The 26,413-nt window shown below is 43.3% G+C and overlaps 1 protein-coding gene across 1 annotated transcript in view; it reads left to right on the plus strand.

The window, feature by feature from the left end:
- Positions 1 to 26,413, plus strand: part of LOC144819000 (uncharacterized) — a 752,739-nt gene that overhangs the window by 426,729 nt on the left and 299,597 nt on the right. The window contains exon 12 of the mRNA XM_078676962.1: positions 14,756 to 14,867. Within this exon, the coding sequence (XP_078533088.1) occupies positions 14,756 to 14,867 (112 nt within the window). The remainder of the gene's footprint in view (positions 1 to 14,755; positions 14,868 to 26,413) is intronic.

The raw sequence follows: 26,413 nt of genomic DNA on the forward strand, positions 1-26,413 counted from the left end.
AAAGAGAGTATAATTGTTGCGCAAGTAAACAATTTGTGCAACAAAATAAAAGGTAGCTTAGGGATGATTAGTATATTTTGCAAGGAAAACAACTTTTGGGTGTGGCTTTTAAAGGCTGGAAAAAACAAGTACGTTTTAGAGGTAGCTGATTCACAGGGCCTTGCTTTTTTTCCTCTATAAAAAAAGAACAGCTTCCTTTCAATTTATGGCACTGGCAAGTTTTATTAGTAAAGCAGCTGTATGGAATTATCTACTTATCCTATAACAAAATCCACTTGTCCCTTTAGTGCCACGTAGTGCATCGTCAAATAATGGCATCAATACCATTATTGAAGAGCTCTGATAATAGCCTTTCTGATTATAACAGGCTCATAGTAAAGACAGATTTGAATACTAACAATTTCCTTATTTTTGCCACCTTTCTGCAGATCTACCTGGGGTTGGAGGTAGCAGTAAGCAATAGCTCCAGGGTTGGAATGCCTTTTTGAGTCTGTGCAAAACGACTAACTTGCATGTTTTGTAGGTTTCCACCAGCTCTTCTCTAACCTTTTCCCATACTGTGAAAGGTTAGAAATTTACTTCTGACAACGGCAGAGGTAACATTTCTTCCAGGGTTGAGAAAAATGTAATTGGAGGAAAAGTGAACTTGTAAACACTCTACAGATTTTCGCAGGGGCAAAACTACGCATTCATATTTGCGTATGCTAAAATGCAGTTCACAAATATTTTGTAGGAATATCATTGAGCCCCTAATTAAGTTTGGTGTTAACCAACACCTTTTGTTTTTATTAAATTTCTATCTCTATCTAACGACTGGCTTCACTGTGTGTGACAGCATTCTGCTCTTTTACAAGGAGCATAGCAGCACACAAATTAGTTTTGTTCAGTGACAGGAACTACTTTGGCAACGTGGGCTGTTTGAAAACAATAACTACTGGCTGGCTTGGAAGAACACGCTGGCAAACACCATGCCCATCTGTTAAGCCCCAGTTAGATAAAGGAGCATAGTGCTAGCCAAGTGAGTAACCGGAAAATTAAAATACCCCCCAATTTGAACCAAAGCTCTTATGCCAACAAGAAGGAGAAGAAAGCCATTGCAACCCTCTCCAGAGGAGCTCTATTGTCTCTCTCATCCAAGCATCTATCTATTCATCATTTCATTCACCCACTGGTATCTACCATTTCACCTTTACATTTATTCTTTCATCCATCAGCCTTTCACCATTCACCATTCTGCTCATCCATCCACCCACCCACCCATAACCAAACATATTCATCAATCCATTTCAGCCATCTGTACATCCACCCATCCATCCTTTTGCTCACCCATCCACCCTTTCATTCCATCTATCCACCCTCCCTTTCATTTCATCTACCATCTCCCTTTCATTTCATCTACCATCTCCCTTTCACTTATCCATCCCTCCTTTCACACACTCACCCGTCCTTCCACCCATCCATTCGTTTACCCTTTCACTTATCCATCCTCTCGCTCACTAATCCATCCACCCTGTAACCCATCCATCTATTCAGCCTTTCCCTCATCAACACATCCATCATCCATCCATTATCCCTTTCACTCATCCATCCTTGCACCCATCCTTTCACGCATTCATCCATCCATCTAGCCAGCCACACTTACACATCCATCCTCCCTTTCACCCACACATCCATCTCTCCTTTCACCCACTCACCCACCCACTAACTCTTTCACATGAATTATCAGTATTTGTCTGCCAAAAAGCCTCTTTCTTGACAGTGCTGTGGATGTTCTATACAGAGTTGCAACTTTGAGCTCCACTCCATCATGTTGTTACTCTGCTCTGGGGAAATGAAAATCAGGTCCGAGCTTTTGCTCTGACCCTTTCGCTGCCAATAAACTGCTCAGAGCAACTTATTATCTGACTGTGACCAACAGAGTTGAATAGCTGTGTATATGATTACCGTAAGACTGTCTTTCAGACAAAATATGAATTTAAACTTCCTGCCTTTGTAAGAAACTTAGATGTCATTGGCATTGGGAGATACGAATTTCTGACCCCTGGCTAAGTGATGTTGTGTGGTGCATAAGTTCGCAGAGTTAATGTGATAAATTGTTACTGAGAGTGTCACATTCATAGAAACCAATTCATAGAAAGGCTTTTTTTTTTCAAAATTGGTTTCTGCATACTTATTGTTTAAGGTAGAAATCAAATGATTGTAGGTCTTGCGTTCAAAAATATTTTTGTGGAAGGAGTGTATTTCAATTTACATCAGGGAACAGTATTTTGGATTTATATATTTTACATTGTTAAGCAATTCATTTGGATGCTTTTAATTCTCTGGTCCCTTACTACACCTAAATGCCATCCATCTCTACTCCGTAAAAAGGCCACCCACGCATAAACTCCACCCGTTTACGACCCTAAAACTCCACCCATCCCTGAACCTTAAAGTCCTTCCTACTCATTAACTATACACATTGCTTAACTTAAAACCCCCTCACTACTACTAAACTCCACCCAGTCCTGAAACCTGAAAACCCATTTCTATGCCAAAACCCACACCCTCCCCTGATTCCTTAAAATCCTGCACAACGCCTACACTCGACTCATCCTTGAACCATAACCCCTCCCCCCAAAAACTACCCATTCATGACTCCTAAATCCACTCACCACACCTAAATTCCCTCATCTCTGACCCCTAAAAAGCTTTTCTACATATAAATTCCAGCTATTCCTAAACCCTTAAATCCCCACACCACCCTAAACTCCACCCATTCCCAAACACTAAAAAGCCTTCACACCCCAAAACTCTACCCATCACAGAACCTTAACAAGCATTTACAATGCAACGGTTTCGCCTTTGAAAAAGTTAGAGCTATTGGCATTGTAAATGACAACATTTTTATGTATGTGTTGGTTTTGAAAACAGATAAATAAATGGCACTGTCATTTACAATGCCAATAGCTTAATCTCTCGCAAATGCCACACACAAACACACAGACCCACACAGAGTCCCACACACATACATACCTACAGAGCCACACACAGAGCAACACACACACATACACAGAGCCACATACACAGACACACACACAGCCCCCCCCCCCGGTCAGGACGCACCCTCCAGGGCCAGCATGGACGGGAAATCCTTGCAGTTTGAGATGCCGGTGGAGTCGGTGATGCAGGTCTTCCACAAGTTGGACCAGAAGGTGGCCGTGGTGATGACTGTGCCGTCGATGCTCGACACCTTCTAGTAGTCGGTGGGCAGCGTGGAGCAGACCAGCACCCAGCCCGACAGGGCCAGCAGGGCGGCCACGATCTCCCCCGCCTTGCAGTCACTCACAGGCCATGAGAATCAATGGCAGAAGTGGGCTGACCCATTGTCACATTCTATATGCTAACACGTCACAAACAGAATGTGAGTGATATTAGAACAGACTGACCAACGAAAAGGAATGCTCCATGGCCCCTCTCGAAATGTATATGGATGCATGTTTTTAATACATTTTTCTGACTACAAGAGCCTGGAAAATAGCTAAATATGACAAGCCGGACCATAAAAATTGGATTAATATACACACAAAGCTAAATCACATGCATAAAATTGGATTATCACAATGAAAATCTACTCAGGGGGGCTTGTCAGACGAGGCTAAACACCAAAACTCTTGCTGACTATTGTAATGTGTGAGATTCCATGTTCCAAAATACTTCTGCAGACTTTACCACAATGTAACAAAAAGCCACCCTTAAAGACCTGTTAGCTTAACCTTATGCTTTTCATAAGAAATGTTAGACTACTGCATTTGTCAAACCATTTCATAATAAACAGATTTAATCTATGGCATCAGACATCATTTTTCGATAGGAAATTGGAAACACTCATCTACAGGCTTGACAACAGTGGAATAACAAGCCACCCGTAAAAGCCTTTCAATTCCATTGCCTTTGTTTTAAGGTTCCAAGATTACCAGATCCTGGGCATCTAACATGGCATAAATTGTTTATCCCCATAACGAACTTGAGGCCTAGGCTTTCCAATACGGCATAAAGTGCAATTTAAGCACTCTTTTGTAGTGAAAGAACACATCTGCCCAGTCATATCCTGTATTGAAGATAACCAACATTTAGGCAGGGCCAAAGCTCCTCTCTAAGTAGTGTTTCTTGTAACTCTTTTATGTTAATTACATGAGGTAATGAGACAGCTGTGCTGTCAAGCCAGCTCTAAAAAGAGACTCCTTATAAAGTTACATCGGTTTAGTGAAGTTTGGGGGATGGACACACATGGGATTTAATTGCTCCACAATGTATATTTGTACATACTTGTGAGGTATAAACCTAGTCGAAAGTGAGTAGAGTGCGGTACTGAGTCAAAGGCAGAGACACAACCAGAAATGTAATCTAGACAACGTTCCGGGTTCTGACAGGACAGGAGTACTAATTATAGTTCGTTGAGGCAAGAATCTACTTAATGTGACTCAAACACACAATAATGGTCACCATGTGCTTTTTATCTGGCTGCTGGGCACACCACAAGGGGGTAATTGCACATCATGCTGAATACCAAAAACTAGAAACAGCTGCCAATTAGGCCACCTGAATGAAGTCAGCTTGGTGAGAGTACTCACCTCGGAAATGGGATACTCGGGAACGAGGCATGAATGTTTAGCGCTCCGGGCAAAATGAAGGTTTGACTCTGGAGTGCTCCCTGTCCTCTAACAATAAGCTTACCTCGCCTTATTAAAGTACTGGCCATAGGGCCAGTATCAGTACCCTCAGCCAGCAGAAACCTGGTGCACCTGTGTCACACCTTCTAGGTCGGAGAGGAGCAGAGTTGACAAGGCGTGGTACAAAAATAGATGACCCAAGCCGGGGACATACTACTACATGGGTGCTTTCATCTACTGCCATCTCGACCTTATGTTTATGACAATGAAGAGTCGAGGGAGAGAAAAGGGTCAAGTTAAAGGGAATTAGGGAGAGTGGAGACAGTTGGACGGTTAGGCACATGATGTAGTAGTGGTGGTGAAGAGAACATGAAGGAAAACTATATAGAAAAGAGGGTAAGTGTGAGAGAGAAAAACTGTAGAGAAGAGGGGCGACGGAGGAAACGAGACAAGGGTAAAGGGAAGGGAAGATACGTACAGATAAGGATAGAGGGATGAAGTGGAAGCAGAGGAGGGGAGAGGAAAGGAGAAAGCGGATGAGATGGCTGTAGGGAAAGAGACAAAGCATACATGGGAGGCGGAGTTTGTGAAACAGACATAAGATGGCAAGAGGTAAGGAAAGGTGGATGGGTGAAAGAGAAGCCTTGATATAAAGACAAGGAGAAATAAAAAAGCCACGTCCCAGCAGCAAGAAACAAATGAGATATCCGAAGACGGAACGAATGAACAGGCACTCACCGGCGGGAGAGCAGGCAGCATCCAGTCTGGCAATCCGCTCCCTGGCTCGCTCTCCTCTCTTCGGACGGGGCAGTCCTGGGGGGGGGGGGGGGGGGGAGGGAAGGACGGGAAAAACAGCACGGGCACACGGACAGCGGGGAGGGGGGGGGCGGGAAGGGGAGGTCCTGGGGGGGTGGGGGGGGGCTATGGACGGAGCCTGAACTCACCGGTACCTGTGCGATTTATTTATCTTTGTTCACGGCGGCAATCGTAAGGGTGCACTGAAAAAGTTATTTGATCTGCTCGGTGTTTTGTTTAATCCAGTATTTAATGCATCTTGTCTTTAGGATGCGATATGTAGATGGACGAAATGTATGCACTTGTATAGTGCTTCGTCCACAGGCAGAGGAGTACTGTATTAGGATAACAGGCGAAGGCGAATGAGTGATTGGAGGAGCGTTGCTGCTGCAGTCACTCACCGTGGGGGTGTGATGCAGTAAGGGCTGCCATACTCCACGACAAACTGGATATCCTGACGTTGGCATGATGAGTATGCTTGTCTGTATTTAGGCTGAGCCGGAAAGGTGGTGTCTATTGATCAAGAGACAGACAGCAGATGCGTTTAATGCAATGCAAGAATGTTGGGAATATTGTCGGAGAAGAGGCGGCTTTGGAACTGTAGAACCAAGTTCGAGTCCCTGTGACATTCAACATCCTGTGATGGTAGAGCACAATTTCCTCTGTCAGATAGATATATTAATGGGACTTTGACATCGAGACGGTGGAGTGGCCATATAGGGGCATTCCCCTTTAAAGTGAATTGACCCCGTGAAATAAAACATGCACGTGGGCTCCTTGATACTCCAACCCTGTGGTTACTTTGCTTCCGCTGACCTTCATCCCCGTCTGTCCGTCGTGTTTTGCATGCGGCACTTAATTATTGCAGCAACTGTGTAATGATGCGATTACGCCGTATTGATCCAAAAAAGGTTTAATGCAGGGACAGGCGAAAGCCTGGCGGCACAGCTTCCACTCCAGGACGCAAAACATTTTAACTAAGATACACAACAAACTGTGAGGGTGTGCTCCTTTAAAGTGAGGTACACACAGGCACTTCTGCTTTTTGCGCACACGTGCATTTACAGCTTGGGTATGCCCTGGTTGTCTGCACCTATGCATCTCGAGCAGTGAAGCACGCATTGGAGCACAGATGGCGGCAATATACTGATATGCAGTATGCTGCTGCTGTCATATATGGTGTTTGCAGACTCAATCATACCCGGGGTGGTGGTTGGGAGGGGGGAAGGGGGGCTAACAGGGCTATGACCCAAGTCCCCGTTATGCCAATACAGCACTAAAAAGGACAGGGTTGCACGAGGTATGATGGGTGAGATTGAAAGTAAAAATGAGGAGGGACGCTCCCCTTTCCTATAGGGGCGGATGATGGAAAAACGGGGCGGGACTTAAAAAAACGCACGGGAACGCCCCCGATTCGCGTCCTAACGGGGGAAAGAGTGAGGGGTGGGGGGGGGGCGGGAAGGGGCAGTCCTGGGGGGGGGGCTATGGACGGAGCCTGAACTCACCGGTACCATCACTTACCAGAAACTCCGAAATAGGGTTGACGAAAACAACGGGACATAGGGCAAACGGAGACGACAGGAGAGACAAGTCAGGTCCCGGGCCGCGCTGTGATTGGCTGACGTCACGGGGGTGTCCCGGGCCGGCAGCCAATCACAGCGCGGCCCGGGAATGACGTCACGGGGGTGTCCCGGGCCGGCAGCCAATCGCAGCGCGGCCCGGGACAAAGGGGCGGGGCTTAAAAAAAGCACCAGAAACGCCCCCGAATCGCGTTTTCGAGAGAAAGCGCGATTGACAGCCTCTGCCTCCCAATGGCTAGCCTCCATTTATGGAGCTAGCCAATTGGAAACAGAGGCTGTCCTAACCTCACTACTAAAAACAACAGATTTCGACTGGGAGTGGCTTCGCCCCTCGCCAAAAGTCGAAACCTAAAAAGCACTCTCCCATCCATGAAACCTAAAACAAAATAAACATCCCCACACACCATCCATCACCTGAACCCTGAAAGCCCATCATACCCCTGAACGTCATTCATGGGAATGTACTAAAAGGATCATTGGGGATGATGGGATGCATTCACTTAAGTGTCCACCGGTGGCAGTGTAATTTAATGCTTACATGTACAAAGTGAAAGTTAACTCTCTTCAGCATTTGTTTTTGTTTACCTTTCAGGACTTGTTTTAATGGTTTTATTCAGTACTCATCATGGCCATTTTCCTAAGACGACTACATAAAATACAGTGCCCAGGATATGGAGCAGCCATTTATCCCCCATGCCACCCCATGTAAACATTGTATATTCCCATTTTCCTGACAGGACCATTATGAATTAGGGGAACTGGGGAAAATGTATTCAATAGCTGCTTAAAGCCCATAATTCCCTGTAAGTAAAATAGCTGTTACCATTTCCTCACAATAATCATGAAAATACAATGGCAGGTATATGTAAAAGCCATATAAAGCCCATAATCCCCAATGTATAAAATCCCTAACTCTATTTCCAGCTGGAACTATCCTAATACAGTCCTAAATATATTCAGTGGTCATGTAACCCCCATAATCCTCCATGCAGAGTAAAGTTATTCCCATTTACCTTCAAAACGTATTAAGTAACTGTACCAGGTGTATGTACCAGCCATATAAACCCCATCATCCCCATGTAAAAAATATGTATGCCCATTTCTTCAACACAAGTCACTACAGTACAATGGCAGGCATTTGTTATAGCCATTTAACACCATTCATCCCCCACGTAGAAATCATTATGGCCATTATCCCAAGTGAGCTACGTAAAATGCTGTGCCCAGGGTATGTAGCAGCCTTTCATCCCATGTAAACATTATCTACTCCAATTTTCCTAGCAGGACCATTATAATATAGGGAGAAATGTATTCAACTGCTGTTTAAAGCTCATAATCTCCTATGAGTGAAATAGCTATTACCATTTCCTTACAGTATTCATGTACATACAGTGGCATGTATATGTAAAAGCCAATATGATAGAGACATCTAGCCATCTGGATATGCTGATTTAACTGTTACATTGATGGGTCACGCACAGCTGCAATGCAGTTGTTTATGTTGGTACTGGATATACAATGTACATTATGAAAGAGAGATTATTGGATGAATTATTGCAATTACATGTAATTAGCACTGACTGTTACTTTTACATGGGGATGGTGGGGTTTAAAGGGTCTTACAGGTACATGATACTATTATTTAGTAAATGTTGAAGGAAAATGAGCATAACTTTGTTCAGCATAGGGGATTATGAGTGTTCAATTGCCATTGAAGCTATTTAGACATATGTTAGGATTGTTTCAGGTACGAAATAGGGATAGGGATTTTCTACATCAGGGATGATGGGCATTAAAGGACGAGTTACATACCTTCGGTAACGATGTATCTGGTAGGGACACAGTCAAGCCGCAGATTCCTTAACTTAGAATATCCCCAGGCATCAGACTGGATCCAGAAAACTTTCCGCAGCAGCACCTCTGCATGCTGGGGGCGGCACCACAGGGCTCTGCCCTGATGTCGTCCACAGACGTGACGTCAGTGGAGCCATATAAGCCCCCCGGCGCTGACGTCAGTTTTCGTCAGAGAAACTTTTCTACGCTACAACGCGGAGCCACCAGCAAAAACTGTGAGAGTATGGCAACAGTGTGCGAAAAAGATGAAAAGAAAAGAAAGTGATTGGTGAAAAACAGCACCATAAAGTACAGTGCCAAGCATGGTATACTGAAAAATAATGAAGGAAAGAGCAGAGTACCGCTCTGAGAAGCAACCCCACAAAAGCAGAGGCTAAACCCTCCCCTGAGGCAGAAAAAGAATTGAAAAACATCAGAACAGACGAAAGGAAGTCTGCAACCATAACTTAAACTGTGAAGGGCAACAAGTCCGGTACACATGAGCATTGACAATCCACCACAATTCAGTACCAGAAAGGGACCTTGTACCCCCTGAGGCAGAGCCAGTCGACTTCAAACCAGTGGACTACAGGGGAAGGAAGAGACCTCAAGGCCAATGGAGAAAGAGGAGGAGAGGGGGGTGAACATGAACAGACCTCACACTGGACAACCCAGGGCGTAGGGATGTAAAACGACACACGAGCATACCACCCAATCACGAGAATGGGTGGAGCAAAGCAAGCAAAACAGAATAAAGCATCCCGTCTAGGTGTGAAGTCAAAACCTCACCCCGCAGTAAGACAAAGCCATCTTAAGGAAGGCGAATTCGGGAAACCCATCCTGAAAAAGCTCTTCACAGAATTAGGGGGATGGCCGGGCGTTATGGAATCTGTGGCTAGACTGTGTCTCTACCAGATACATCGTCACCGAAGGTAAATAACTCGTCCTTCTGATAGAGACATCTAGTCGCAGATTCCTTAACTTCAAATAGATGCCAAAGCCATACCCATAGAGGAGGCAGGTCTGCGACCAAACCCCACCAAGTTCCAGAAGAACTTAGCCATCAACAAAGTGATGAAACACAGTGGGGACAGCAATGCCAGTGCCGCCAACACCAGACGATGAAGCTCTGAAAAGAGAGGAAAACAATGGGAGGCAAATGCACCATGAACCGCCAAAGAACAGCTCAAAGAACCAGAATGTTGCTGCGGAAGTGAAAGTGCATGGCATTGTAAAGAAGACGAACTGAACCTAGTTCCGAAGGAACCGCAGGAGCAGAGGCGTCGACCAGAAGCAAGACCCAGAGAGAGAACAAAACAGTATGACAGAGTCAGTGCATACCGGTCGAGTAGGCACGACAGTGGAAAAAAGCAGTGCCGAACCTGCACCGGCTAAGATACGTGGAGCAGCAGTGACTGGATGCCGACCTATGGCCAGAATGTGCCGGCATTACCAGAACATAATACTCCAAAAAGAGAGAGTTACCCAGGTAAACCAGAAAGGACTGGAAATGGCAAGATAGTAACAAAAATATTCCTTTCTGTGTTCCTCAGTGTTAATGTGACAAATAACATTCAATATACAGTGAACCAAAGGAAATCTACTTATAAAATATAGCAACACGTAAATTACTAGAATATAAGACACTCCACTACGCAATCGCTGTTTCACAAACATATGTGAGAGGCTGACCGCAACAAGCAGAAGCACCCAGAACAGAACCACAGTAAACGAGATAGTCAAGTGGAAGACAGAAATACACGGCAGCATACAGTGTGGATGCTAGAACCTCACTAAGTAGAGGGGAATCCCCCTGTAGGATGGCGTGAGCAGCCCAGATGTGAAGTATGCATCACCAGGTAGGCAACCGGCAAAAATTGGGCTCTGGCAAGCCGGACACATACACAAGAGTACGCACCATGAGCAGACCGGGGTGAAAACCACAGACACTGCTGCAAGGAATGTTACCTGCATGACACCATTGTGGGAAGAGCACATAGTAGATATAAATTAAGAAAGATACACATCTAAAAAGGATGTGTTGCATAAAACAAGACAAGGGTACGCCATAAGCACCAACAGTTATGTGGAAGCAGAGTTGGACAGGATAATGGCCAGATCCGTAAGTGACATCAGTCACCCATCCGGGAGGTGCCACGGTCCCCCGCTAGACAGAGGAGGAGATGGAGTAGTCTCTACAATTCCAGTCCAGAGTTGCTTCGCCTCTGGGCAGTCTGTGGTCATACGATGACGTGCTGATCTGAGCAGACCAGCAATATAATTTGTCTAAGTAATAGTCTACCACATGGAGTTTAACTGGTATGATGCTTACACTGCGAAGGGCGTGTTACTGGAGTAGCCTGTCTCTGTTGTATGGAGATGCCAGATTGGCTGCGTTTCTGCATGCCACTTATTCCGACAGGGATATCTGACGGTGATAGATTGTCCCATCTGCTGCGGAAGTCCAACTGGACCCAGAGAGATTCCAGGCAGATTGTCTGGCACAGCATAATATTTTTTACAGCTATCTTCCTAATTAGAGAGTATTTGCAGGACAACAGTGGTTAGTGGTTAGATGGATATAGCTGGTGTGCTCAATATTGGACCAGGATATGTTTAAGGAGGTGGTGGTATGACAGGAGTAACGATGTTGCAATATCCCAATCCAAGGGGGTGCCAAAGGGTCCAAGCTAGAAGTCGAAGTCTGTGTTCTGAATGAGATTTGGTTCCCTCCTTTTCCATGCCTGCAGTTTGCGAATTAGGGTTGTCCCAGATGGTAGAAAGATACACAGAAGACTGGTTACCTTATATCTTATGCCAGTTGGTGAGTAGGCAATTCTCTAATCACTTGTTAATTTGTGCCTTGGTCATGAAGACCAGAAGCCTTTGTAAGCTGGTGTAGTGGCATCATAGAACATCTAGTTGTAGATAGGATGCCGAACAGTTTTCATTGAATGCAGGTAATGTCACCCCTTCCTCCTTTAACTGGTGAGTATGTCCAACTGGATCCTAGCTGCCTTTAACTGGTATCTCCAACTGGATCCTAGCTGCCTCATTGGCCTTGAGGATTACATGTAGAAACTTAAAAAAGGACTTGGGGATGACTATTGGGATATTTTGTAAACATAAAGAAACTGCACGAGAATTGCCATATTAGTTAGTCTTAAACATCCTATCAGTGCGAGAAAACGTTTATCGAGAAGGTAATTCTCTAAGACAGATTTTCGAGAGCTGTGTCCGAAAAATGTCTGCTCTGTCTTATGCAGTTTCAAACACCATAAAAAAATAACTGACATTTCAGTTCATCAACATAAACAACAGTGATAAAATGTTTGACACAATACCAAAAAAGGAAAAGAATGGTCTAATGTGCCTTTTACCTAACCAAAGAACAAACGAGTCTCCACTAGAAACCCCTTGTGCCAGCAATTAGAACACTTGCCAATTGTAACCACTTCCTAAATCTGAACGTTTCCGAGAAGCGGGCTCTCCAGAGAATCCCTGACTTTTTTTGAGAGGTGCACCTTCTTTCAGTTGCTGTGTTGGAATGCTTTTTTTCACACATAAAAGTGTTTTATGAGTTTATGTGCTCTCCAAATGAGATTTTAAATAATTACCAGGCCTGGGATTGCATGGACAAAAGTCCTAATAATCCTTGCAAAGTGTCATAGAACAGCTGCCTATTGAGGAATATAAACCAAGGTTGTTTCCATAACAGAAAAGGTGGCACATTGAGGGAGGCCTGAGTGTGCATTTATGTCGCATAATGTGGATGTGTGTTCTCTGATTGCTCTTGTGAGGGAACTAAATGTCTGCCTGACGGAGAAAACATGTCTAAGTGGAGACATACCTCGAGGTACTGAGATGTCAGTCATCTGGATTCACAGTCCGACCTCACCACTCTTCAGCTGTGTTGATGTGAACACCATGACTGAATCACTGCAGGGTGTTATGAACCAATGGGAAACATATAAAGAAAGGTACCCCTATACAAATGTCAAGGTCCAAGAGTAAGGAGGAGAAAACAAATACTAACAAAAAAACTCTTGTCTGACCTAAACTTCTTTTGAAGCGGCCTCCAATGGGCTCGTACTCAAGGCAGATCCACAGCACAAAGCTGAACAACAACCAATTATTAAAAAATATATATTTTTGTTTTTTTAGTAAAAATTATTTTTCAATTATTTTTTATATAGCTTTTTGTATATTTTGTTCATACCAGTTCAATCTGAACAGAATTGTACATTTGATTCACATTTTATTTATAAAAAAGGATAAACACCATATAATATTTCATAAGAGCAAAACAAAGAGAAAATGTAAAGTGACATACTAAATTCGATAAATAACGTCATAGGAATTGATTGTAACCCCACTAACAACCATCAAGCAGTCACTCTCACCAGTCAAAACATACTTGCACGCGCAGCACACTCCGTGGGAAACTTCTGTTTTTATCATATGAAATACACTCTTTTACGATTATATGGTATAACTTAATCTGTAGAATTTCCAGTGGTGTGTTGCCTTAGGAAGGAGTCCCATATGGTCAGTCAACGCACGTTTTGGTGGATAGGAATTACAACCACCTTCATCAGGACCATATTGATTGAGAGGTAAATCACCGGGGTGGACGGGGGTTCTTTTGTACACTGAGAAGACCTTCATGAATCTCAATGTAGAGTGGTAGCTTGTTGGAACCAGGCAGAGTAACAAAGTATCATGTAATTCAGGATAGAACGTTCTTAATGCGTCTTAGAGGTACAACAGTATCCAGCTCCTTTTAGTGTATGCCAAGAAGTCACTCATCCATCTGAGTCTCTGCACTATCCCAATGCCAATCTAGTTGTTACAACATATTCTCAAGAAACAGTGTGTGATATCGGAGTATCTTGCTTGTCTGCAATCAAATGCGCATGGCCTCTCCAACCTGCTCCAGCACGCATGGGTTGGATGGTGGAGACCGACTATATAGTGGATGTTAGTTCAGTTACAAACGTGCGTTGACCAACCATAGGGAAACCTTGCTAAGACAACACACCATTGGATATTCTCGAGATTAAATCAAACCATATAATCGTAAAGAGTGTATGTCATATGACAAAAAAAGTTTCTCACAGAATTTCATTTTCGTGTGTGAGTGTGCTGCATGTGTGAGAATGTTTTGACTGGTGAGAGTGACTGCTTGATGGTTGTTAGTGGGGTTACAGTCAATTCCTATGATGTTATTTATTGAATTTTGTATGTCACTTTACTTTTTTCTCTTTAGGATAAACCCCCATGCACACAATGTTGTTTTCCTCTTGTCAAATATTATATGGTGTTTATCCTTTTTATTAAAAAAAATCTGAATCAAATGTACAATTTTGTCCAGATTGAACTGGTACAAACAACATATACAAAATAGCTATGCAAAAATAATTGAATAATTGGTTGTTGTTAAGCTTTGTGCTGTGGATCTGCCTTGAGTATGAGCCCATTGGAGGCCGCTTAATTTTTTTTTTAGGTCAGACAAGAGTTGTTTCGTTAGTATATGAACCATTGGGAAGCCAGTGCACAGGGAGTGAAGAAGCGTTTATCAAGGGTACTTGTACGTTGCCTTGTGTGAATAGTTAATGACTCACCTTTCCTTTAGCTGGTTCCTATCCCTCTAGCATAGTGTGGGTGTTTGATGCATAGTGTTGTAGCAAAATAGACTCTTGACTGAAAGAAGTAGAGTTCCATAAGTCCCTATACTGCACTGTATGCCCTTTTTCTTACCCATCTCTGTGCTGACAGGAGTCTAAGTGATAAGTCTGGGCAGCTCTCTACACAGCTGCTTCTGTTTCTTTTTGTGTTGTATAGACTTATGTTCTCACATGTACCTTTGTAATGTTTTGGGCTAATGTTTTACAGGACTCGCCTCATGTTTGAACAACTTGGGTTTGATGATTACAGTGGAGTTAACATTCAAGTCCTAGGTGCTGAAGATACCTATGGACCACATGCAACGAGTAGGGAAAATGGGGTAAGCACACCTTTTTCCTTTACTTTACTTTACTTTTGCTTGCTCTCGCTGTAGGTTTGCTGCTCAGATATTCACAGCAGAAACAATTACAGTAACAAGCATTTGCAATGCAATATGTCTCGCATTATTACAGTTTGAGCTATTGGCATTGCTAATAATAATGCAACACCAAAAGCTCAAACTTTAATAATGCGAGACCTATTGCATTGCAAATGCATGTTTTTGTGTGAAGGCAGAGAATACTCCCATACTAAGAAAACAGATCACTGTCCCTCGTGGACAGCGTTGGCTTCATCAAAGCGCTATTTTTCTACAATTCAGCCAAGTAGAGCCTGGCTAATGTCACGGAGAAAGCCAATACATTTCGCATAGGTAAGACCTGTTGGCTTTGCGAATGTTCGTTTAAGTGGGTGTAACTTATTTCTGCGTAAATATGCGTGATTTGGTCTTCCCAGTGACATTTCAAAGAGCTCTGCTTAGTCGTCTGGTTCATCTCAAGTTATACTGAAGGTCACCTGGTGCCTTCCTCTTTCCGAGAGACCCAGATCCAAAGAGTAAACGAAATAATACACCTTATCAGCAAAAAAAAAACGAAAAATAAATTTCAGCCTCCCACAGATGGGCGCCAGCTGGCCCTGCTGCTGACAGCCTGCTTTTTCCCTTCAAAGATGACTTTACTTTTTTTTCTGCAAGGCTTTCCACCCCTTTCCCACTTCCTGCTGACTCCACGCTCCTTCCTTTTTTTGTCTTTTTTTCTCATCCTAAATCCATTTTACCCTTCTCTGACCACTTCCCTTGATTTCACCTCCCTCTCCCCGCCTCTTATAGCCTGTCTCCTCCCATCTCTCTTTGTCCTCTAGTTTCTGACCCACCCATTCCTAAAAAAATCAAAATAGCATAAATCATTTTTTGCTCTCATGACTGCGGATAGCTTCTATTGTTCAAGACTAACAATGCCTTTTTTGTATAGCGCCTGTTGCCACGGTATTTGTTTGCTCATAGCGCTACTAAAATCATGATAATGTATCCGTCGAGCTAGGTTTTGCTAACATGTTCAAGCAAACACTTTGGAAGTCGCAAAGTCTCGATCAAAAGTCCCATTAAAAAAAAAAATAATGAGAAACTGTGTTTTTGTAGATCTCAAGCAGATCTCCGAGGCCAGGGTAGTAACCTGCCGGAGTGTCCTGCCCTGACAGAGCTGCCGCTTTTGTGTGACAGCGTCAATCATTCAACTTTATTGCCAATCATTGCTCGCACTGTGTGACTTATGGCGTACAGCTTTGAGGGGTTCCAAAACCCCAGCATGCAATGTGTGTTAGGTTAGAAAGCAAGAACTGAATGAGTGGGCCACACACACCCAGCATTCACCAGCAGCTAGATTAGGCTGACATCTGTTGCCTAAACGTTGCACTGAGTTAGTGTCCTACAACAGGTCAGACACGCTAAATTATGATACAGGGACAGTAACGAGTGACTTACAGGTTTCACTCCGATATCTGCAGCAGGGACTTTGACCGTTATCCTTCTCACTTGTCTGGTATGGAGCCTTGATGAAGTGCCAACTATCTCTACCTAGCCCCGTGGCCATGAGTCTCCTCTTTGCCTTTGGGCGGCATAAGTGCCAATGGATCATCTACTACAGAATAAATGTGTTGTTTCATACCTTGCTTCTTCAGTGAAAAAATACAGCCATTGCGTATGTCTGCTAGTTCGACATCCGCCTCAGCACCCGTGCACATTAAATCAATTTTTTTTAAAAACATTAAACCAGGCGCCATGCTGCAAGCACATTAATTTACAAACTCACCGCCGCAGCCAGGCAACCTGTGTTGGGACGGGGGCGGGCCGCAAATAGACAGGAAGCAGACGGGAGCCTACCCCGCGCTCCTGTGCCCGTGAAGCCAACCGGAAGTGAGCGTGTGAGCTAGCGGGACTCCCATGCTCGTGGAGAGCCCCGCTTGCTGCCGACACTGACCTGCTGACGAGGGAGAGAGGGACAACCAGTGTGGTACGCTGATGCGGTGGAGTGACGGAGCCTGTAGCGGAAAGAGCCCGCTGAGTGGGGGGGGTGGGTGATGGGGAAGGGGTTGTGCGTGTGTGTGTGTGTGTGTGTGTGTGCAGGCGCTTATGTTTCAGGCGCGACCTGATCCGATTCTGGATGCGAGTGCCCATCTCCTATCTCCTGAGAGGCAGAGCCGGTGACTATACGTCTCGCAGGCGAGACCGCGCTTTCGCGCTGTAATCGCCAGGTTCGAGACCTAAAAAGGATGTGTGTTGAGTGAAGAACTCCTGATTTTCTCTTCTACCATAATGAAAGTCTAACATCTGTCAAGTGTACTGAAGCACGTTTTAAACTTCTCTTCTTTTACCTCGTCCACCAGCAGCATGACCTTTCTTCCAGTTTTTCCCCCCTAAAATTCCCAGAGGCAAACTGTGATCCTCTTAACTTAAAACAACAAGACAACATATGATGTGTACCTCCTCCAACCGTTGCTTCCTGGCCATGGTCCTCCTCTTTGATAGATGCTCTTCACAATTCCCCATCTTCCAGATCACTTGACCAATCTCACATCTTCCATGAAATGCAGAGATGCTCAAACCAATTTTCTTTGTGAATGTGGAACCACAACGTAGCTTTAGTTCTCCCCGTAGTGTGAACTTTTACAAATGTGCAATACAGCACTGTTTTGTTTTTTGACATATTACTTCCATTTAAAAATGTTGACGCCATAGTCCACCTTCCAAACATATTTTTATGCACCATACGGTTGTGTGTAGACAGAAAATGTAGCACATTGAGGGAGTCCTGGGTGTGCATGTATGTCGCATAAGGTAGATGTGCGTTCTCTGATTGCCTCCGTGTCTTGCAGAGAAATCTGACTTTTATTGTAACACTGTAAAAAGTCGCAATTCTGTGTTGAGATACGTAGGCATCTAAGATTTTAGCTTTAAAGTTATCAAGGACTCTAAAAGCCATCTCATTTATCATTTTAAAATTGCATTTTTTAAAGGTCAAATCAGCTGATTCAGTTGTAGCCATTAAGATATCCGCTAGTTGGCCCTCTGGTTAAAATGTGCACTAGAAATATTTGGAACATTTGGAATGCTTCTTGCTTGTCTCTGTGGACCCACCACACTAGTGTCAGGATGAAATCATGGATGAGAATACCAGTTAGAAATCATGAACTGTCATGCTCTTTTGGGTTTTAGACAAGATGTATTTGCTCTTCGTCTTCAAACAATGTATCACAAAATGTGGCTTATTTGGTAAAGCTGGAAATGTATATTTATTTGGTCAGGTCTCTTCTCTGCGAGAGTACAAAACTCACACACTCCTTCATTTTGGTAAAAAAAAGATCAAGTTGCGATATTCAGCACCCTTACTTCAACAATTATTTTGTAGGAAATGGAGCAGAAAAGCATGGTCAAGTTACCTGATAGCTCTGTAAGGGATTCAGCTTCAAGGGCCACTGCGGGCTCAGTTATACAACATCAATTAGGTATATGAGAATCTCATCAGCTCTATCCTGACTATACGAATGTCTTGTGCTATCTGAGTCCCCAAGGAAGCTCAACCTATTGCAAGCTCAGGTTGTCACTGCCAGCCCTTCTAGATGCTCACCTTGTCGAAGTCATATTACCACCTACCTGTTAAAAGGTGTATGATTTATCACCAGCCCATGATGTAGGTTCTCCTTCTTTTCTTCTTATAGAATGTTACTTAAGATGCCAAAGAGTGTTAGACGTTTTCACTCAAGACCCTTTCACTGTTATTTATTGTATCTCTTATTGCAAAAGGAGACAGGCTTCCTTTGAGGAGTGGTGTGCCCAAGGGAGAGACTAAGCTTGATTGGTAATCCCAAAAAGCTCTGCCTCAATCCCTGGACTGTCTACACCATCCATGCATACCTGATATTGTCCTCTGTTAAAAGAGACTCCTGTCCACATACAACAGAAACAGAGGATAGGGGACGAACCCTACATTTGTGGAAGATGCTCAGTGCGCTCCTCTCTAGACCTGGGACCTGTAGCATCTTATGCTTGTCATGGCGATTATGTTCCCCCTGTCTGTAGGTGCTTCGACCCACTTGCATCCTCTAATAGATGTAATTAAAATTACTTGAATGGATTCTGCCTTAACCAGCATGCATGAAAATCTTCGAGGGAAAGATTCTCCTGATGGAAACTTGCACCTTACCCCCATTGGGTGATGCTGGCATTGCCAAGGAGATATATGCCCATCAAATCAGGTTATCTGGATCTACAGATTCATCTGAGATCTTAGTATCCTCAGCTAAGAGTTTTGGGCGGATAGCGGGGTATCCCGGGCTTTTTCTTGGCAGGTCCTTCCCATGTCCTTCTTGGTGTCTACTTTAAGCAGGCTCTTATTGTGTGATGCTCTAGCTCTGTGGAAGCTAATATGTATTTATCTACACCCAGTGTAGAACTTACCACCTAGATTATGTTCCTTCTTTCTTTGTCCAATAGTATGGAGAGCATTTGGTCACCTTGGGCATTGCAGTCCAGACAATAGAACTACATTGTATCATATCTTTTGGTACAAAGGCAGAGTAATCAAAATGTCCTATATATAGGTTGCCTGAGCTCATTGTGAGTCAATGTTCCTTGCATCTAGGCCCTCTTAGTTTTGATAAAGCAGTACCTCCCAGGAATTAGAGTGGGTGTTCATACACATGTCCACCCTTTCTTGCCGCAAATGTCCTAACTTGCTCTCTACCACAGCTTGGTTTGTCAAAACTTGTTTACACTTTCTGATGTACTTTTTCTCCCTAAGTCCTCATACTTCCATATGCCACTGTGCAGTCTGTGGCATCTAAAGAACTGCCCTACTAGGGAATGTTATTTCCTTCAGTTCACCCATCTGAAACATGGACTTTTTGTAGTTGGTAAGGCTGCCATGAAGTCCAGTCCCTCCTGAAGTGGCCTCACATGGACTGATGTTGATATTGAGAAAAGCTACAGTGGTTCTGTTGTCTGTTGGTAAACGAATAATTCCTTTGTAAAGACATGTATAATTCAAATGGTATCATTCAATTGTGATGCTAATGGAACACAAAACAAACAAGAATGCACTTCTTAGAATAGCAATTTTACTTCTTACTAAATAAGGCAATCAGAGTATACATTTATAAGGCTGTCAAGAAATAAATGAATCAAAATAGTCACATAGATTACAGTGAGGTGAAGTGCTCAGTGACTGTGGTGCTGTGAACTTATTATATACAGGTGTGGGAGTAAAATATTTACAATTGATCTAGATGTACAAAGGAGACAATGATCAGAACAACATTAATCAATGTCTCCGGTAGATGGCAAAGGTGCTCATTATTCACAAAAATTGCATTCTTGTTTGTTTTGTGTTCCATTAGTATCACAATTGAATTATACCATTTGAATTATACGTGTCTTTGTAAAGGAATTATTTGTTTGCCAACAGAACCACTGTAGCTTTTCTTATAAATTCCCAGGTTCTGAGGGACACTGGGTTACCCCATTGTATTTGTACATGATGTTGTTATTGAGACATCAAATCCATGGCCATGTGCAAAAGGCAGTTCAATCTCACCCTCTATATTGAGGGTGTCCCCGCGCAGGTATTACGTATAAAGGTTTGTCTTCAGTAAACACTAGTAATACTTTTTTACTAAAATTATGCTGCCCAAAATTATACTTCCAAATGCCACTCTTTTCTTGGTGTAGCAGGGTAATTTCTCATAATCTAGTATTGACCCACTTTCTGTAAAAGTACTATCCTTCAGTATTTTAGCCTGGTGTTGTATCGTCTGCAAGTCTGTATCCGTGCCTCTCCTTGTGTATATTATGTGTGTCAGGAATGTTCTCGGGCATGTGACAGCCATACGGTCAAATCCCTGGGGCGGGGGGTGCTCGCTCAAGGACTGGTCCGGTCCTAGTGGCTTGTCACTCTTCCACTCTCATGCAAGTGAGGAACATTGAGATTTGTATGAGGAGCCAGTGTGGCTAGTTGAAAATGTGCCCTGGTGCCAACCAAAATCCCCCTAACCATGGTCACGGAGATCGACACCCTCATCTCGAACGAAGTATATGCATTGTCCAAGAGTGGAGTGAGGTATAGTCATGGGGCTCTAACCCCCTCAAGAGACCCACCCTAGCAAAATACAACCAGACCAGTTATGCACCAATACATATTTTTCCCATAATCTTGGGGGGCAAAATCCCCAAGTCAGTTTAAAGTATAGAAAATATTTAGATATCTTCTCATACAATACTTGAGCAGAATGCAGCAAAGAAAGAGAAGAAGCCTGCCCACCAACTAACTGTTGAAGGTTCAGACTCAGCTATGTTCTTTGTTTACTTTTAAAATTATACATTTGTCTCCAGTATTTCTATGAAATGTAGTTATCAGACTTAAATCATGTTGCTCTTGAAAGAGCAATTGAAGAAGGCACAATACTCGCTGTCTTGCAATAGACTTTTAGATAAAGGTTTCATCAGGATGGTCAGGCCGGTCTGATCCAAGACGGCTACAATCTGCTAAGTCTCCTGAACAGACCCTTATATGCCTGCTTACTCATTCACTTCTGACCCCTATTGGGATGCTAAGGAGCAATATTGTGCTCATCCAGAGCACTGAAAGCTTAGCCTGATGGGGATGCAGTAATGATGTGCTTCCCCTGTGCACTCCCGACATAGGTGCTGAGATCTGTGCAACACGAGGCACTGATTTCAACCCATGGGCAGCAGTCTCACTCAGTGATACAAGGGGAGCAGCTCGGGTTGCATCAAATGTTTGGGGTCTCTTGTGACACCAACAAAGGGAGGCAATCTAGTTACTCTCACCATGGCACAACAGGTGATACTGCTGGACCCATAAGGGTCTGGCCAGGAAGCATTGTGTTTCCCTTGCAGCTGGCAGACAGTGGCACTTTTGGCACTGTGCCCAATGGACCCACCTATTAGGAGTCACCAAGAGAACAATACTTTTTTTTAAAGCATCCACAGGGACACATTTCAAGGGCTTCTCATTTGCTACTCCCCCAACCTGGTGTGTGTTGGACAGTGCACCCGTTTTTGGAGACAACTTTGCTTTTTTCTTGTTTTCTATACAATAGCTTGCAGTTGACGTGACGGGATGAGGAATGGCAGAGAATACTTTTTTGCACCTTTGTGGTGCACTGCCTACGAATGGAAAGGGAGACCCAACCACTCAGCCTTTCACCAAGAAGCCATGACGCAAGGAGTGAGAGCACTGTTGGGAATATATCTATTTCATGCTGTCATGCTGAAAAACGGGCACGGTTTCATGTCCTGTAGGGGATGTAGTGGCAAGGGTAGAGGGCTTTTCTATCAGGGTACTGACAGTGCAGCAAAAATTGGTTGGGACTAAAAAGGGATTGCACATGCTTGAGGGGCTAGCTATGGAGGTTGCTGTGGGGCAGAAGGTGGTGAAGATGCTTGTATTGAACGCTTTAGATGTCCTAGTAATGTTTGAAGAAAGAATTGACACCCTGGATAATCCGGGAAAGGGCGCTTCCCTAGTGTGCTTGGGGCAGCGATTGATTCAAATGCTACTCCAGTTAAAATCGCAGAGCTTTGAAAATAAAACTCTAATGTATTCTTTTTACAAAGACAGCTCTTCGTTTAAACCCTTTCAAGCCAGGTTGTCACATTCATGGCAAAGTATTTCTCTTCTTAATAGTGTGACTCATCTCCGCCTTACCCTTGATCAAGGAGGGAGGGGAGCCCTCATCTTACTCGATGATAATGCAGCCTCTAACATGGTCTCTCATCAGATTCATCTTCACAGACTTGGCTCTAAGGGTATTTGTAAACTTGTTCTCAGTTAAATCAGCTCCTTCCTACATGGGAGCATTCAAGATGTTTTCTTGCTCCCCTCCCGTTCCGCACCTAAACCTACGGTTTGTCGGGTTCCTCAAGGGACCCAACTCAGCTCTACTCTGTTCAGTTTTTATGTTTCCCCTCTGGCTGCAGTCATTCGAGGATTTTGCTTTTCCTTGATGCTAATGACACCCAGATCATCAGCTGATGATCTTGGTATGTTGGTATGTTCATGAAAAAATATTTTGCTCCTGCCTTTCTGCAGTCACTTTTTGGTTAGAGTCTAACTGTCTCAAGTGATATGGAGGCAAGACAGAGGCCATTGTACCCCCCTTCATTCTGGACTACCGAAAGAAGGCCGCCAGGGTTGTCAAATACATCTTTCCCTGTCTCATTGGCAAAACACTTATGAGTTCTTATAGACGTAACAGTTCTTCTTATCTAGTTCTCTCCACATATCCGATGACACAGCTCCAAAACATTCAACCCTCTGTCTCAAGGCTGATCACAGGCACTTGCATAACTTTGGTTATGCAATGGATCTGTCGAAAGGCAACCTTGTTTTCACTGTTGAGACGTTTTCAATAAATACATTGAAACATAATGGTTTTATCTTCCCAACACTTAAATGCATCTTAGTTTTGAATCTGGAGCGTGCAGCTGGGTTTTGCAGCAAAATGAGTTCACGTGGAGGATCAGTTCACTTGGGGTAAAGATGCTGTCGTGTCATGCATTCATGATGGTCATTGCAGAGGTTCTGGAAGAGAAATTGTTTGTTTTCATTTATTTGGACACTTACATGGCACCGAATTCAACCATAGAGAATGTCTCAATCTAAAGCAATTAATTTACAAGTGCTCGTGGAGATGACTACACAGGAAACCACAAATGAGTCTGTAAATAGTGCTAACCTAGGACACAGACGTGACAAAGAAACAGTTAAACGTGATACCGCTGCTTACATGATGACGCTGTTGAATATCTATGAAAAGAACAGAACATTAATCCCGGGATGGCTTTGTTTATGCTATGTGTACTTTTAGTACATCAGCCATTAAGTTTAGGACATTGTTTGCTGTAAATGCTGCTTGTGTACCCGTGTCCTTTCGGAGCACAGATGCAAAAATACAGCTGAAAGGAGACAATAACACAAGATAAGTTCAAGTCATTGCCCTCCCCGTTTTTTTAGAAAACAAATGATGTGTTGTGACATACCGGAATATCCCACATCTCCACACCTCCCCTATTAGTTGTGGCAGTCTGCATTCTAGTCATCAGATTACTCACCATTATACTTTACACATTTTATTTTCAGTTACTTACATTAGTTTGGTAGTCTGATGAATGCTTATCTTTTTTCTGTTAATAGATTTTAATGTAGGTACGCCGAAAAATTGATTGACGATTTCAGGATTACTGCATTGATGTAAAGCTATGCGACCACATTATAGAAGTACATCATTATCCATCAAGCATTAGCTACTTGGAAACAGCACAGCATTGTCTTTCAGTCAGTATGGTACTTTCTATGTAATCCCATAGAAGTGGAACATAACCAGACTTGCCCATTGGCCCGTACGTCGTCATTATCCGAAAACTCCTTCCTACTTCCTTCCTACTATGGAGGGAGTGATAATCATCACTCCCTCCATAGTAGGAAGAAACCTGTTAGGGAAAATGTCCTTCATATAAACTTTTAGTTTAAAATTGTTGAAAAAGGAGCTGCAAGAACAAAAAGCTACAGCTGTTCCACTGCGCCACTTCTTACTTTTATTCTTAGCTCTGACATAGGGTCCCTTATTCAAGGGACACACCCAAACTGTCATTCTGTGCTGCCTAGCATTATTGGTGTACCCTGGGGTAAGGCATCCATAAACTGATCTTCCCACCACATGACTCAAGAGGGTGGCTCTCCTCACACCATTACTACACATCCATGTTGGTGGCAACCTATTAGTATTTTGGGGTGTAAAAGCTTTGTCCTATGCGGATGCCTACTCCTGCACACTCCAGCGTAAGAAAATATTCCTGTGACATTGGCCAACATAAATCTTTTCAGGAGTTGTTAATGAACACAATTGTCCATAGGTATAGCAGACTTTTAAGACATCCCCATAAGACGTGAACGTACATGAAATGTATTTACTTATTTTGTGTCCTGAAAATCTGGCCCTCCTGAAGCTACGCTGGACATGTCTGCCCTAGATGATTGTAGCCGCTATTTGTGTTAAAACTAAATTCAAAATGGAGGCTAAACCCTGCCCACAGAAATCAACATTGTCAACCAACACCACTGTATTTATTGAGTTAAAATGTATATATCCTCATATGTGCATGGTTCTGCACGACTATAGTGATCAAAGGCACCATATTATGAAGTCTAAACACTTATACTTACAAGGGCAATAGAAAACAGTTGTGCTGATGTAACCCTCGGTATGATTTTCATATATCCTTCAGTGTTATGTCTCATGACAATATGAAGGTGATATGATAGCAGGAGAGACCAGAGGGATACAGTAAATAGGCATGCTGTTACAAGAACTGTGTTCAGCCGTCTTTTAAACCCGGGCTGAACAAATCCTACCGAGGGTTACATCAGCACAATTGTTTTCTCTTGCCCTTGAACGTATAAGGAAATCCTTCTAAGGAAAAGAAGAGGCAACACAGTTTGATCTCTTGAAGAGCCCTTAGCCCTAAACACAGAACATGGGAAGATGACAACCTCTTTATTGGATTCGAAAGCCTTTAATTATGCAGATCACCCAGAAAGCAATAATCTCCAGATGGATTTTTTTTTACTGTTAGTGTTATTGGCTAGCAAGGGACAAATCCTCCTACTGGTGTTTGGTGTGTTCTACCAGAGGCATAGCGGATACTTCAATTCTCTTGCAAGAAGTGCCAGTACAGTCAAATGGCAAGGCTGCTACCATGTCCGCAATTTATTCTTTCATTGCGAATCGTTTCCTTAAATTAGAAGATCAAACTCATTCTCCATTTGTAAAAATAGCTCTCTAGTCTCTTCTTCTGTGAGTCTATTCTTCTGTCCTGAATCCTCCTCCTAAAATAGGAAAGTTTTGATCTGTTTAGGGAGCAGTTATTTTAAGGACTGTAAGTGTGCTAAAATAGAATGATTTACTTACCTTTAGTAATGTTCTTCTTAATAGTGCCGCAGAGATTCTGCTCCTACACAGAACTGTGCACAGAGACCCAGGACCTCAGTGAAATGTGGTGTACCAAAAAACTCACCTTAGTGCATAGAAACCCTAACCAGCTAGCATCATTGTCACATTAGCTCTTCGTCCTATAGCAAAGGAACCCTTGATTAGACAACCCAGAACAAGCTACTTAGGTTATACTCAGGAATGGTGGGAAGCAAGAACACTCTTTCGTTATACTCTCATACCAGTCCACAACAGGAGTAATAAAGAGACACAGAAAGTTTAAAATATTTATTTTAACGACGTGGTCTAAGAAGCAGTATCTTTGCTAGCATAAGCAGGCATATGATTAGAAATTATATGATCAGCATTGTTACAATTCCATAAAACACAAAAGGAGAAATCATATTACAATGCTGGTGAAAATAGGTCCTATAGCGCCTAGTGAATCACCCTCCCTAGCTAGGAACTATGTTTTATAAAATATAGAAGGTCTCTTAGGCTTGTTTGGGGACCCCATACCTCTAAGATCAGCAGGGATGAATC

The sequence above is a fragment of the Lissotriton helveticus genome, chromosome 2_1, assembly GCF_964261635.1.
Source record: "Lissotriton helveticus chromosome 2_1, aLisHel1.1, whole genome shotgun sequence".
Lineage (NCBI taxonomy): Eukaryota > Metazoa > Chordata > Amphibia > Caudata > Salamandridae > Lissotriton > Lissotriton helveticus.